General features: G+C 34.4%; 1 protein-coding gene across 29 annotated transcripts in view; it reads right to left on the bottom strand.

Annotated features, from left to right (window-relative positions):
* The window catches only part of PTPRD (protein tyrosine phosphatase receptor type D), a 1,176,387-nt gene that overhangs the window by 16,769 nt on the left and 1,144,360 nt on the right, over nucleotides 1-15,258 (bottom strand). For all 29 annotated transcript variants that reach the window (XM_086870058.1, XM_086870064.1, XM_086870061.1 and 26 more), the window contains one exon: nucleotides 15,035-15,189. In XM_086870058.1, coding sequence (XP_086726184.1) covers nucleotides 15,035-15,189 — 155 coding nt within the window. The remainder of the gene's footprint in view (nucleotides 1-15,034; nucleotides 15,190-15,258) is intronic.

The raw sequence follows: 15,258 nt of genomic DNA, 5'->3' as shown, positions 1-15,258 counted from the left end.
TTTCAACATCACGTTTATAATTGGATATGCCATTTTTCAGATTTTTCAGAACATCAAAAAGGTCACTGGTACCTGCAGACCACAACTGTAAAATCCCAAACCAGTTAAATGCTTCTACCTTCAGCTGGAATGAGCAATTTTCTGTTCTTCTTTTCATGTCTTTAATTATCTTATGTCTTTTATTATATATTTTTATTTTATTTTTTTCATGAGCAAACTCAAAGAATCATAGTTATTAGCATATTCTAACAAAGAAAATATTTGCTAATCTACAGGTTTATGAAGGAGTTATAAAGATCATGAAAGCAGATGCAAATATTATTATGCACTCATTTCATGGTAAGGATGAAGGGGCTGACACACTACATTTATGGAGGCATTTGGCCTCACTGGGCTCCTGACACACATCTCTATGGACCGTTTTATCCAGCAAGATATTTTACTCCTTTAAGATGTTCACTACATTCTAGTTCTGCCCATTATAAATGAGCTGTGTCTACCAAACTACTCTTTTGACTTTCCACATTGAAATGGAACGAGTGCCATGAAGATTTTAACTCCTCTTTGAAATGTGCATTCTTCCCCCAAGACCTTCTAACTCTAAACTACAATAGCTTATCATATAAAAGAAACCTACACTATCCTAATTTTTCATCCCATTTCTCTTTCTCTTCTACTATCACACAGCCTTCTTAATATGGTATGATACAATACTGGGAAGCCGTGCAGTTTGAATCTCCATCAGTAAGCCACTGAAACATAAAAAGAAATTCCCTGTCTTTCATCTACTAACCATGATAATTCAGCTAATAAGAATAATTTCACAAAATTTTTACTACTTTTGCCATTGACTTTCTTGCCCTTTTGGTTTGCATCTTCTCGTGTTGCTGTCAAAGTTAGAATTTTCATTTCATTTAATAAAAGAATTATTACATTTTCAGTCTGAAAACCTATATATCTATTAAATAGACATACCTAGGAAACTTTTACTGCTCCAAATATTGTCATTTCCAGTATTATAACATTTGTTTTCAATTTCTAAAATCATGACTGACTCAGTCCCACAAGCTGAAACACGTTTAATGTCCTGTGATGCAATACAGCTACAATAGCTACAATTCAAAAAAGGAAAATGAAGAGGCATAAGGGGGACATTCTGAATTCAAATCACTGTATGGATGTGTTAAAGGTTGGCTTTTGTGATTAATTTGTAGCTGTTTAAATGATGACCCTTTACTGATACTTCAGTGATTTGGCAGAGGAAGGCAGTGTAATTACCAGTATTCACAGATCATTTAATTGGAAGCAAAGACAGTAAAATATGGACCAAAAATCATGTAGGACATTTTTTGACTTCTATCAGGGGGAAATTTTATTGAATATTACTGTTTCAGATTGAATGAAGCTTGCATTTATAAACTGAAAGTACATTAAATTGCTTGTGATATGGGAAATATATAAAAAGGTCTGGGTTTTATTGAGGAACTTCTAATGACTGATTAGATTCCAATCCCACAGAAATTCTGTAGTCATTCTGGCAAGAGCAATATTTAGATTATTTTCCCATTTTGTGGTAAGGAAATTAGAACAGAGCAGAAAATCACCCCCCTGGCCAGGAAGCAGCTAAAAAAGCCCCTTATAAAATCACTGAACATCCTTTTGAGAAGAAACAACTGAACAAAATAACATAAAGACCTTGTGCAAAGATGTAAACTGAAATTTCATTTTAGAGGAGATACTGGATTCCTTCAAGAATTATATAGCAGATTATAAGAGATCTTTGAGAATTTTGTATGCAAGTGTACAGTGACACTCTTCCCTTCTCACTGTGGTTATGGCAGACAACAAGGATGGTATTCAGCATTTTTTAGGTGCTTTAGCAAATGTATGACTTCACTGACTGAATTTTCTTCATGCCTAGGCTATGCATGGAGGCAATGATATTTATCACTGAAGTCACATAAATTGTCTGAAAAAGAACATGGAATAAAAAAATTCAGAAAACAGGAGAATATTTCACTACTACAATCAGATAAGGTTCAGTCTAGAACTCTCCCTAGTTTTCATAGTTAGTAGACAAAAGCATGGGATAGTCACAACCCAAAAGCCAGGCTTATATAGTTCTTCCTTTATGGCATTTTAATACGATTTTTCCTTCCAGTCTGTACATTCTTAGAATTCCAGTATTACCATAAATTCTTCAAACATAACTGCCCCAGATTTAAGCCCGTATTTTTTTGTAAAATGCACCTGCAAAAGTATAATAAAGTTCAGGAAGTAAATTTGTCCTTCATCTAATCCCAAGTACAGCTCTGGAGAGATCAAAGATAAGAAGTTGTCTTATGAGTTTGTAACTTGAACACAAACTCAAATATTAAAGCACAGAGAATCAAAACTCCCAAAAATTTCTCTAACAAATCCCATGTACAGAAAATAATTGTTTACTAAAATAATTTTAAAAACTGAATTTTCCATGCAGGCTAAAAATGCACCATTGGTAATGTTAGGCAAATGAAAAAATTTAAGAGAATCTTCTAACAACGACATTCCATTAGAGCACTTCAAATCCTCTCACCACTCATAAATTAATATTACATACAGGAGATGAAATGAAAATGACCATTTGTTCTTTACTTGCCAAAGAATTAAGGTCATGAAATGAAATTACGAGAATATCAAACAAATAGGAAGTAATTTTTAAAGTAGTACATAATTAAATTGTGACACGCATTGTTGCAGAATACCATGTATGACAAAAAGAAATTCAGAGAGGAAAGGATCAGTTAAGGGTTATTAACCAACAGGTTACAGATACAGTTTCCCCTACAGAAATCTGTTTATTAGATTTCATTGGAATTAGGCAAAGGGACTCTGAAAAATAACATTCTAGACATGTCCTAGGTGAGAAACTGAAATGCACTGTCTTAAATTTGGTGTCATGATCCAACATAGTTATAAGAGGCATAAGCATTTCATTTCCCAGCTGTAAATCAGATCACCTTAGAACTCCTCTTTTAAACCAACACTTCAGCCTCCAGGTACTTGACACCTTTAGGAACTATACCATTGAAAAAGCACACCATTAATATTGATACTTTCTTCCTCTTTCTTGAAAGGGACAAATTATCATAACTATTCTACCTGCTTCTTTCCTGAAATAATGAATTGCTGGTGAAAAAAATTCTCTTATTGTTCTGTTTATGAGATGAAATAGCAGAAATTATACATAACTGAAAAGTTCACTGACCTCATTTCATACCACTTATTTTTCTTATCATGGTCTCCCTTCAGAAATGATTGTTGATTCTATATAACAATACATGCCATAATCCTGCTTTTCATAGAGGATTTTTACATATACACCTTACTTAATCACTGTGTTAGCTGATTTCTTCAATTACTCAGACATACAAAGAAAAGACATGAAAATAAACTTTATTCCTCTGTAATATTTTATCTGTGTACAATGATTTACTCTGATATTTTTTATTTCAAAATTAATTCAGCTATCAGATATTCTCCTTATTTTCCTGCTTCTCTAAATACAATTTTACATATTCAATGTACTGACTTGTGAATTTGTCATCAAAGAGTACTATCCTAAATATATCTTCTATGTGATATTTGTTGAGTTTCAGTGCATACTTTACATTTTTTGCAATGTACAATGCCTTCTTGACATTACGCATTCCACTAAAGAAAGAATGATCTAAAATTGACTGAAATACATTTTAGAAGAAGAAAGTATTTTAAAGTTAATTTAAAAAACACATCTTACTCTGACTTGTTACCTTCAATTAAAGATAGATCTATGCCTGAACAGCTGTAGTAAGTACAGAAAATTATATTTCTGGGTAATTTAGCAGAGGAAGTACACTGTGATCCTATCGTCAATAAATAAAAGTGAAGATTACAGCACAGCAGAGAAGTCAATGAACAGATATTATGCTGCTTGCTGCTAACAACTATTTGTTCTTTTTTTGCAGTTCAGCCTGCTTTGCATTCTCAGGGTGGAATGTTTTGAGAAGTAACTTCATACTTTTGAATATTTCTTTCTGTCCTTTGATTACATTTTCATGAAGAAGACCTATTAGCCTATCAGTGCGAGTAACAGAAGGTGAACTGATGCTATCTGAAAATGAATTAAAAATTGTGGGAAGAAACGTGTTCTGTAGTACTGGATAACTGGAAGACCTTGAAAGTACTTGCTAGCCACTAAGATGATTCCAAGTTTCAGAGTCCTCTGGGCCCTTCCCTGATTCTAGGTGTTTGTATTCCTCTTATGGCCAGCAAATGTTTCTTTCCTTAAGAAAAGCTCCCCTTGGGAATTTTTCTGGTTGTGTTTTAGACTGATGAAGTCTGAGGTTGTCATCCAGCCACAGGACTTCATCTGCTAAATACAAAGTAAAAGAAAGATGTTATCACCAGGACTCTTTAGTCCACACTGACTTTTTTTTTGAAGTACCAATCACAGTTCAAAGCCCTAAATGAATCTGTCCACGAATATTTTTTTTTTTTTAAATTTTTTTCTCACTCCCCTGCTCCCCCTTCCCCTACAGTGAAAACTTGGAAATAACCAATAAATTAGTCCTGAACCTTGACACTGATAGATCTTTAGTAGTAGACCTGTTGTTTTGTATCTCAGAATGTCTCCTCCTTTTAAATTGAAAACTGATATACCTAGAGGATACATTCTGAGGATGGGACAAACTTGATGTTGCCACCTCTAGATTTGGTTTAAACTGAATTGGTAGCAATAAGTATTAATGCAGTGAGATGCTACACAGTAGAAAACAGTTAAAAAACCCTGAGGCTTCTCTGATGAGCTCATATGAAGGCAAGTCCTGTTTTTTTTTAGATCAAGCAGTGAAAAAAATAAATACCCTTTTTAATATCTGACAATACTCCAATGAAGCTGAAGAACTTGACTACTGGTACTCATTACAACATTTCTTAACCTCTGAAATCTTTATACCAACATTAAGTCTCCGTAACACAGAAAATCAGGTTGTGAAAGGTTAATACCACTAAGCATTTCACATTTCTTAATCACAACTTGTCATTTAGAGGTTAGACACTAATCTCTTTTTTTTTTTTTTTTCAGGATTTTGAACTTATGAGCAAAAAATTGTGGGCAAGTTATAATGGAAATAATGGGAGTTTTAGTGTAGAAGTTTCAAGGTAGCTGTAAAAAGAACTTGGATAGTATTACGACATTAAAAATTGTTTTTAAAATTCAGGTAACAAAAAAACCAGACATCATAATGCAGAATTTATTTGGAACAGCAGTCACTGAAAAAATCTGATAATGAATGATGAGACCCTGAAATAAGTCCATAAAAGTATGAAAAATGAAGAAAGATTAATATTCAGGACAGAATACTGATTGGAAAGCCTCCATGAAAAGATAACAGGACTATTTTTAAAGCTGCATTTTACTTCTAGAGACACGGGGAGAGGATTTAAAGAGACTTTCATGCTGATTACTTTAGATAAAAATACAGCCTGTTCGAAGTTAGCCAAACACGCTGTAGCCAAGTTGATGTAATGTGTTCCAGCATACTCTGTGTCTATGGATATTCCGGAATTTAATGTAGGTACAGCTGGGAAATCTCAGAGATACCCCTTTCCAGAATTCAGCTATTGGGTTATAAAAATATTTTCACATTTCCTGCAGATGGCTGGATTATTTTCTTCACTCATAATTTTAATTCAGAATTCATTACGGACAGCTGCTGGCTCTGATAGAACCTAATTGCTCTTTTACTAGACTCAGCTGCAGGCAGTCAGATTTCCTTTTCCTTTGTAGAGTATATTATATATAAACATGGGTGGGGAGAAAAATAACCAATTAACTAAATACATATGGATAAAATGACTCACTAAGAGTGCTGATCAAATAATGTATCAAACTACAGCTTAGGTCAAAGGAAATTACAGGCCTTGTAGGACATGATAATATATATATGGAAATAATTATCAGCACCAACATATTTGTAATTTGAGATAACACATGGAAAAGGCATTGCATTTGTTAAAAAACTCTTACAGACAATTATTACATTTTAATGAGGGGCAGCTTATTTTGCCCAGTGAAAAGTCATCAGTCTTCAGCAGACCTGCTCAATTGAAACCATTTGTTGGCCAAATTGAAGTCATGCCTCAGTATGTCCACTGGGCAACTCAGAAGAAAATGTGACATAATCAAGGAACTATTTTTACTGACTGACCTCTTATTTAAAAAAAAAAAAAAAGAAAATAAAAAAAAACCAACCCAGAGAATAATGACTTTTACTCAGGCTACCAAAAAGAGTACGTCACAAAAAGAGGGAATAGAGACAGACAGCAAAAATGTCAAGGATATGAGTATTCCCTTCCATCTCACTCTGCATAAGAAATATTGGAATGGGTGAGAACATTTTTCTAGTCCAGTTTTTTTATGATGGATGAAGTCTAGGAAAAGTTGTAGACTTATAAGATGTGAAACAGCATTAAATAACCCATTTTTTTTTCCTTTTATCCAAAGACATTTAGTGAAATGAAGGGACATCTTTAAATTAAAAGTAAATAAGTATCTTCTAACATATATTTGTGAAACTATGTAAAAAAGGAAAAACATAGTTAATCCTGCCTGGTTTTTTCTTTGAAATGTGCATACAGTCATTAATGTAAGCAAAAAAGGGTCTACCAGTTTCTCTAGGCAGCTAGAGGAATACAGAGGAAAAGAATTGAAATCCTCATGAAGCAACGTGAAACTAGTCACTAACTGGTTGCTGCTGGAAAATAAACTTTACTGAAATATTATTGACGTTGGAGTTTTGTACTTTCCCCTGAAATTTCTGTCATTTGCCATTGTCAGAGACAGGATGCTGGCCTAGACAGAACACTGATTCTATCTAGTAATAGCATTCCCTATGTTCCTTTACAGATTTCTGCTACCAGAAACAAATCTTGCCCTATGCAGTCACAGCAGCTTTTTAGGATTTCAAAAGATAATCCAGCCCTGAGTCACACCAGTGGGGGGTATAATCCCCTGAACCACAGGCTAAGTGCCAACCAAATATGGCTTTATACACATATGATGGATTTAATCAAAGAGACCACAAAGTAGGTGTTTTTTATTATTTGAAACTGTATGATGAAATACTGCTTGTTATTTATATGTTCTTGAATTCTAATAATGGTTTCAGTGATACTGTCTAAGTTTTAATGCTTATAAACAATGAAAGCATATTTATACGTACAGCAACTACAGTTCAGGTTTTAGAAGGGGAATGCTTGCTGTGCAGAATTGAAGACAAAACTTGAAAGTGGATCAGCATCAGTTTGCTTGTATTTGACACCTCATGGAGTGAGGTGTATATATTTACAGATAATATAGCATTGTACTTTCCTACTCTAACTATCAAGGCCAATTTCAAAGGACGCTCCAGACCATCACATTAACTATGGCATGCTAGTTCTTGTCATGTTCATATTTCCAGGTTTTCATATGCAAATACATAAATTTAAGGAAAAAATTAGAGAACAAAGCTAATAAGAACCTCGTTAAGTCGAGGAAGGATGAGTTGGGGAATAGTGTCTCTGCTATAAAGATGATTCTAACTAGTGACACTAAAATTTGAAACAGAGAAAAGAAAATCCAGCATTACCCACCCATCACTCTCTCTATCAGCATAAAGATGGAGGTGCTACTTTTTGTCTGTATACTTGCATGAACATATCCCAGTAATTATGTGAGAACTCCTGCATATTCAACATAAAATATCCAAGGACTTCAACTGCAAGGTTTTCAGAATCTGCATTTTCATAGCCTTTAAAGTTTTTATGGTAAGAATATGAAGGCAAATCCAAACTCTCTATTATGACATCTCCTGTCCATGTGTGCAATACCATTCATTACAGAATTACCAAGGAGTGTTTTGCTATACCAATTTCTTCCATCTAGCCTTTATCAACTTTTCTTCTAGACTATTTCTCTTTTTCCACTAGCCTCTGCAATTCCAGCAATTGATCAAAGATAGAGAAACCATCCAAAATTTTCTGAATCAAGTGAATCCACTTCCTTAAACAGAGATCAAATGTTTATTCAAGGCATAAACACTGCAAGCCTTATCCTCTCTATGTTGAAATGAAAAAACTTCTAAGAATAAAGGTATGTGGAGAAATGAAATCACTCCCAGTCAGTTATTCTGACTGCATGGTCTGAGTTGCTGAGACTATTAATACAGATGAGATACAAGGAAAAACACAGACATTAACTTTTTGCTATATTTTTACATTAAGATGAACTAAATAACCTATGCAGGATCACCAACTATACATCTTTTCAATATGAGATTCTAATAACAATCTTATCTCTCTCTACTTTCTGTTAGAGAACTATGACTATGAGGAAAAAAAAATTATGAGATGTATAGTGATTCACTAAGAGCTGAAGAGTTAAAAGCATTACAGTGTTTTTGCAGGGATGATACCCAGCACAGTTTAATATACAGTAGCAGCTCAATAACTTCTGCACAAAGACATGTGGGTACATCAGAGAAAATTTAGAATATTTATGATATTAAAATAGTTGTCATACTAAAATGCTTTCACTGTCTTTTCCTCTCTAGTGCTTTCAGCTGTCCAAGGAAGTTAGGAGGGGTTTTGGATTGTTCTCAGGAGAGGGAAAGGGACCGAATGAGGAAGATTCTAGTATTTTTCAATCTTGTGTTATTTCTGAACACGTACTGGGGAGGGTTTTTTCCCCCCACCGTGAAAAAGGATAGGCAGTCATCTGCAACCTACTCACTGCAAGGATTAAAAAATGAGCACTTGTAAGGCCCATGGCAAAAGAAGCAGTTCAAACGATACAGAACTGAAATAAAACAATCCACTGGAAAATCATTGCCTTTGATAAATATATTTTTTTTCTTAAATGTTCTGTTTTTATTCACAAGCACCGACCAAAAATTAGGTAAGTATTCTACTTTAGGAAATACGATATGGTGTTTTGTTATGTTTCGAAAATTATCTTGTTTTTCAGTCTGCTAACTGGTTATGTTAGTGTAGTCAGAGACAGATTTACTTAAACAGTCACATTCCTCCAAACATCCAAGTTTTTCTGTTAGCAATAACAGCATTAACAGTACCTGCCACAGCTTGAAAAAGTGTCTTAGAGATATGCCCTTTGGTGCTGGTATTAAAAGAAAGATTCAAACATATGGGATTGCACTGACTAGTTAAGCTTTTAGGTAGTGTTACTGAACCAACTACTAAAGTTTCTGTGATGTTTTGAAAACATCTGGCACAAAATCCCAAACACCCTCCAGTACTGGTTTATTGTGATCTGATTAGCACCTGTTTGCTTGCACTAATCCAACTTCAAACAAAAACGTGTGTTTTCCCCACTATCATTAGAACACATTAGAGTCTCACCAATGCAGAATCCTAGGATTTAAGCCTGCATTTTTTCATTAAAGAAACAATTTTTTCTAGATCAGCTCTGCAAATTAGGAAAAGCCATGCAGAAAAACAGTGGGATTGTGGTATTACTCAACTTCTGTGCAAAGGGATTGAAAGAGTAATCTTAAAATATAACTGAAAATAAAAAAACCCCAGCATCTCTGTGCATCAACTATTTCAACCACCAAAGAAAAATCTTCAGACAAATTCACAAGTTAGTCTAAATAAGCCAACCAAGATTTGAGTAAAGTACCTACAAACAGGATGGGATTGCTAAATTTGTGGATTTATTTTTTATTTTTAATTTTTTTTTGTCATTCAGCTTTCATCTATCTCCTTTTCTCTTCCAAATTTCACACCCAGAATAAGGATAATGGAATAATTAACTCAGCCTTGACTGAGGTACTGAGGATCTAATGAACTATGTTCCCTGATAGATATAGACAGAAAATTTTATCTTCTTTCTTGGGAAAAGAGTACAGTGGAATTATGCATTTAAGTTATGGCAACTACACCTTTTCATGGAGGTAGTTCTTACAAAATATCTGATTACTGAAATGAAAAAATCTGCATTTAGATTAGGCGTTGATGTTTCCCTTGGTGTTCCATAATTCTTTCAGCAATGATCTGTGGTTTCTTTCCGTTAAAATTAACATACCTGTGAATATATTTTAGCTACCTTTTCCACTTAAAATCCTGCCACCTTCTCTGCACAAGAGTGCTGATTTTGGTCTGGATATAACTTATTTCCTTCACAGACTTGCCTCTCTTTCAGAGTGTGGTGCAGCTCAAGGAAGGTGAGGGTGCATGGAAGGTTGGAAGGAGACACAGGTAACCCAAACTGACCAAAAAGGATATTCCAGACTATATGGCATCATGCTTAATATATCAAATGGGGAGAAGAAGAAGGAAGGAGGGACATTTAGAGCGATGATGCTTGACTTCCCAAGTTGTCATTATGTCTGATGGGGCCCTGCTCTCCTGAAGATGGCTGAACACCTGCCTGCTCATGTATAATCATTGAATAAATGACTGGATTCTTTGTTTTGCTTTGCTTGTGTGTGCAATATTTGCTTTCCCTATTAAACTGCTTTTATCTCAATCGATGAGTTTTCCAGCTTTTACTCTTCTGATTCTCTCCCCAGTCCCACTGGTATGGAAGTAGTTGTGTGGGGCTTGGCTGCTGGCTGAGGTTAAACCACAGCAACAAGTAAGAGCTTTGACTGGTAGAATTTCCTTATGAAATTCTCAACATGTTTTTGACTTCTATATTAGATTCAAATTCAATTCTACACAGGCAATCAAACCATTATCAAAAGTAGGTGTCTAAATGACATGCAAAAGTGCCTGTTGCATATACATTAGTAATAAATAATTACCAATGTTTTGAAAATTCTGATCATGTAATTCTGTATTTCTTTGCTATTATCACACAAAAATATATTAAAAAGATTTCCATTTGCATATCTTTGACATTCATTTATCAGAACTTGTCCAGTTCAGTAATATAGAATGGTAGTATGGACATTCTCAGTTAATTTCATTAGATAGAACTATGCTTCCTTTTTCTGGTCACTGCTATGTGAACAGAAGGTATTCAAGTATCTACAGGGTTTTTTCAGTAGTCAGGTGTTTTCAGCCCAGACTTCTTCCCATTAAGTACATTGTAATTATTAAATTCTTCACACATGCAAAAACTGTTTCCTAGGAACAGAATATTAAAATAGCTTATCAACAAATGAGGCTTTGATACAAACTGGTCTGGGGCCACTTGTGAACTGGGTCTCCAGTTACCTTGATTTTCTATTGGACATTTAGCTGTATCCCAAAACCATGGAGCAAACTAAAAAAAACATTTAATCCCTTAACATGAAATGGACTGAAACACAGTTGCTGGTCAGTATTAAGGCAGATGGGTAGAAACACAGTAAGGAAATGTCTGGGCTAAACTATTCACTTACAATACCTACCTATAAATATAGAATAAATAGGGGGTTACTCTGTAAGGATCAAAACACAGACAGCTGGGTCTTGTACTCCTCATCCGCACAGGGTGAGAAATAATTTCTCCCTGTACTCAGTTGTCTGATGGCTTTGTTTTTTAGTTTCTATGGTTTAAAAGTTTGCAGAAAAAGGCTTTCAAAGATTCTTCAAGCCTACTCTTTTTATCAAATACATTTTGAAAGGCAACTCCCGTTCTGTTTATACTGCTGTAACGTGATTATTATAATTTCCTGAGCTATAATAGTTTGGTAGGTACTGGAAGAAATATAAAGAAAGGTATTAGTGATGTCTCAGATGGCTTAAAATTGCCACTATAAATCTTGTGTTCCTTCTAGAAAGTAAACTCAGATTACTCCTTCAATGAGATATTGTTGAAAAGACTGTCTACCATAGGCAAAGGATATAAGATATGGTTCTGTATTATATTGTTTGGCTCTAGTTAGAAAAGTCTTAAGTACTTTTTTAAATCTGTATGATGAAATAGGGGAATTTAATGAAAAGGGATTTAGGTAGTCCTGAACACAAAATGGAAGACAGTGACAGACAAGATACAGAACAAGGACAAGAGGAATATTAGAAAGGCTGCAGAGACAGACTAGGGGACAGGAGAGGAACAAATGAAAACCAGTAAGTTTGTAAAGAACAGAAAAATATCCCACTAAAAAATAGCAACTTGTAGAGGGCAGTAAAAGGAGATGCTTGGCAAAAAGTAGAATGACAATTACCATTAGAATGACAATCTTTCTTCAGAGAAAATACCATGAAAGGTAGGAATATATTTCAATAAATGATTCAGCAATGTGATATAAACAGTGAAACAAATTTAGGAAAACAATGGAATTTAAGGACACAACCGGAATATACTTAGAGGGGTCCACAGAATAAGGATCAGTCCAGACTTGGAGAGAAAAAAAAAATTATGGAAGTGTTAAATTACTTATAATAAGCAACAGAAATATTGGAATGGAGAAACTTATGAAGTGAATAACAAAAAAGAGAAGGGAAAAAAAATGTAAAGCAGATTCTAATTAAAAAGCCAGGTAATGTGCAGATTGTACGTCACTGTTTTAGGGTTTTTTTTTTTATGAGCTTGATATGAAATGTTTATGCATGTCCAGTACTTTAATGTCAAACCAAATCGAAAGAATTTTCATGTTGCTGTATGAAAGAGATATCCTTTAGCCTAAAAACACTGTGGTGATGCTCTATAGTTGTTCCTCTTTTGACTTTTTTAAACCAATATAATAACCATAGAATCACAGAAAAAACAGAGTTGGAAGGGACCCACAAAGAAGTCTGACTCCTGGCCCTGGACAAGACAGCCCCAAGAAAATCATGTTGAATTGAAAATGATAAGGCAATACAAATCTCTGAATATAATGTTGATACAGTATGCCTGAAATATGACACTCATGTAAACATTATTATTATGAAAAACACTTTAGTGACTTCTTATTAGTCTATCTGTTGGATAGTCAACACATTAACTTCAGGAGTAATTAGCATATTCATAAACTTTGGACTTTCCAGAACATTTGATGCTAAATGTTCAGCCTATTTAATTGTGGAGACATACATTTTTTAATTTTTCAGAAACTTGTTTTCATTAATTCTGCTCATAGACAAATGGTTAGGAGTAGAATTTAAAAGCCTTGCTAAAATAATAGGATATGTGAAAGCCTGTTTTTTAGAGGTTAGGTTGTATGAAGTGAATGAAATCTTACTGTCTCAAGTAACTATACGTAAGACAAAAAGCTTATGAGTAGCACATTATGCTTATTGTAGATAAATTACTGATAAATAAATAGAAATTTGGGATAAAAAATGTCCCTCAAGCATAAAATCATACTACCTATTATGACCACCATTTTCAATGAAATCTGCATGCAAAACTAATGACAAGGAGAAAATAATGGCCTTGTACTGTATCAGTACCACTGAATGATAAAAAGCAATGCATTTTATTTAACATTTTCCAATGACTAGCCATAAGAACGGATTTAGTTTGCCTATTTTTGCACTGTGGTAATTTAGGCTATTATATTAACTTAAGAGATTTTCCAGAGTGGGAAGATTCATTTCTTGTATTAAGTTTGATTTTGATTTTGAGCATAGCATCTTCACTGTTGAGCAGCTTTGGAGGTATGTTATATATGCTATATATGGATCAAGAGAATAAAGTTTTATCTGAGGAAATTTAAAATCCTAGACAATAATCAAAATGTTTTAGAACCCTGTAAATGCAAGTACAAATAGACATTTCTCCATTCAAGAAATACTCAGAAAACTTTATGAATATATTTGTGCTGTTATTTATAATTATTCCACATTTTTAATCCTGGTGTTTCAACAAACATTTAATATTTGTGTTCCATGTTCTGTGGTATTTTGTAAACAGTCTGTGCCTTTCAGCATTTAAGTTCTGCTCATTTTGATTTCCTGTTGAATTTATTTTTCCATCTTGTTTACAGAAGCCTCTTTCAATCACTTTGGAAGTGTTTAAATTATCAGATTCCATGGCTGGGTTGTCAACATATTAAGAAGTCAGAACTAGACATGGCGGTATGCTGTAATAACTATTCCTCAGGTTTTGGAAGACAAAAGCAAGAGTAGTTTTCAGGTATGATATGCTAAGCATTTCTAACTTCAGCAATCCATGTGTAGTAGCTCTCAGCCTGACTAACTGAAGCTATTCCAAAATTAAGTTCACAAGAAACAGTGATCTTAGGAACTTGCTTTGAAAAGTTACACAGCAAGCTATACAATGTATGACTATACAGCCCTAGAATGAGGGAACCCATCTTGGACCTTATTTCTGCCAGAATAGGTACATATGTTCTAATAATGTCCTTATCAACACGATTTTAAGGTTTTCTCAAAGATCTGTTCAGCAAATTCCAAAGAAGCTGTATCTCTTCCTCTTCATTTTCCTTAGTCCCATAACACAAAGAGCAACTGACTTTTTTCTTCAAGTTTTATTAGTTCATACCTTATAATGCTGGAAGAGGTTTGCTACTTTGCAAAAAAGCATGGAGCACTCATTTCCCTGGAACTGGGTTCAGCTTGTTCCCCTGGTACATATTTTGATTTTCAGCTCCTCAAAGTCCTAAGCAGAGGATTTAAACTTGAATACAGAATCTTACCTATTTTCAATGAAACCTTGAATTTGTCTTTCTTATTTCTCATGTTTGCTACTTTCTCACACAATGTAAGTAGTAATTTCAGAAAGTGTTTAATTTCTTAAAACATGCTTTCTTCAACACTTCAGGCTCTTAAGCCAAAACCATCCTCTTCCTTTTTTACATCACATTCTGAATGCTACGATACATTTGTATTCTCCCTGTGGACATTTCCCCTGGAGATCTTTTGATATTCTAAAATTGAATTAATTGTGCATAGACCAAATAAAATAATTCTAGCCTACCCAAGTTGGCAGTGACATACTCAGGTCCTTGATTTGCAAACCACCTTTTTCTTTGACAGACTCAGCAGTCTATTTGAAAGAAAATCATACTTTCATCTGCAACAAAACAGAAAGCAGTAACCTTGCCATAAAATGCTTTGAAGAAACTCCTGGGCTTACCTGCAATGAACAACCATAGGTCCAGCATCAGGTGGGTTGCAAGTCTTGACTCGTCGCAGGAAAGCTAAGAACGGTGTCGGGTGTTCTGGGACACCATGGTCAGGCCAGGCAGTGAACTGGAATTGTCTCACTTCCCTCTTCTCACTTGAGCCATTCTATGGAATAAAAAAATTTCATGACAAAACTGCTATCTGAGATCGTATCAGCACTTTTCAGTGAAACAA

This window comes from Cyanistes caeruleus, chromosome Z, assembly GCF_971803275.1.
Source record: "Cyanistes caeruleus chromosome Z, bCyaCae1.hap1.1, whole genome shotgun sequence".
Taxonomy (NCBI): domain Eukaryota; kingdom Metazoa; phylum Chordata; class Aves; order Passeriformes; family Paridae; genus Cyanistes; species Cyanistes caeruleus.
The sequence above is the reverse complement of the archived record's forward strand: the minus strand, read 5'-3'. Positions and strand labels throughout refer to the sequence as shown.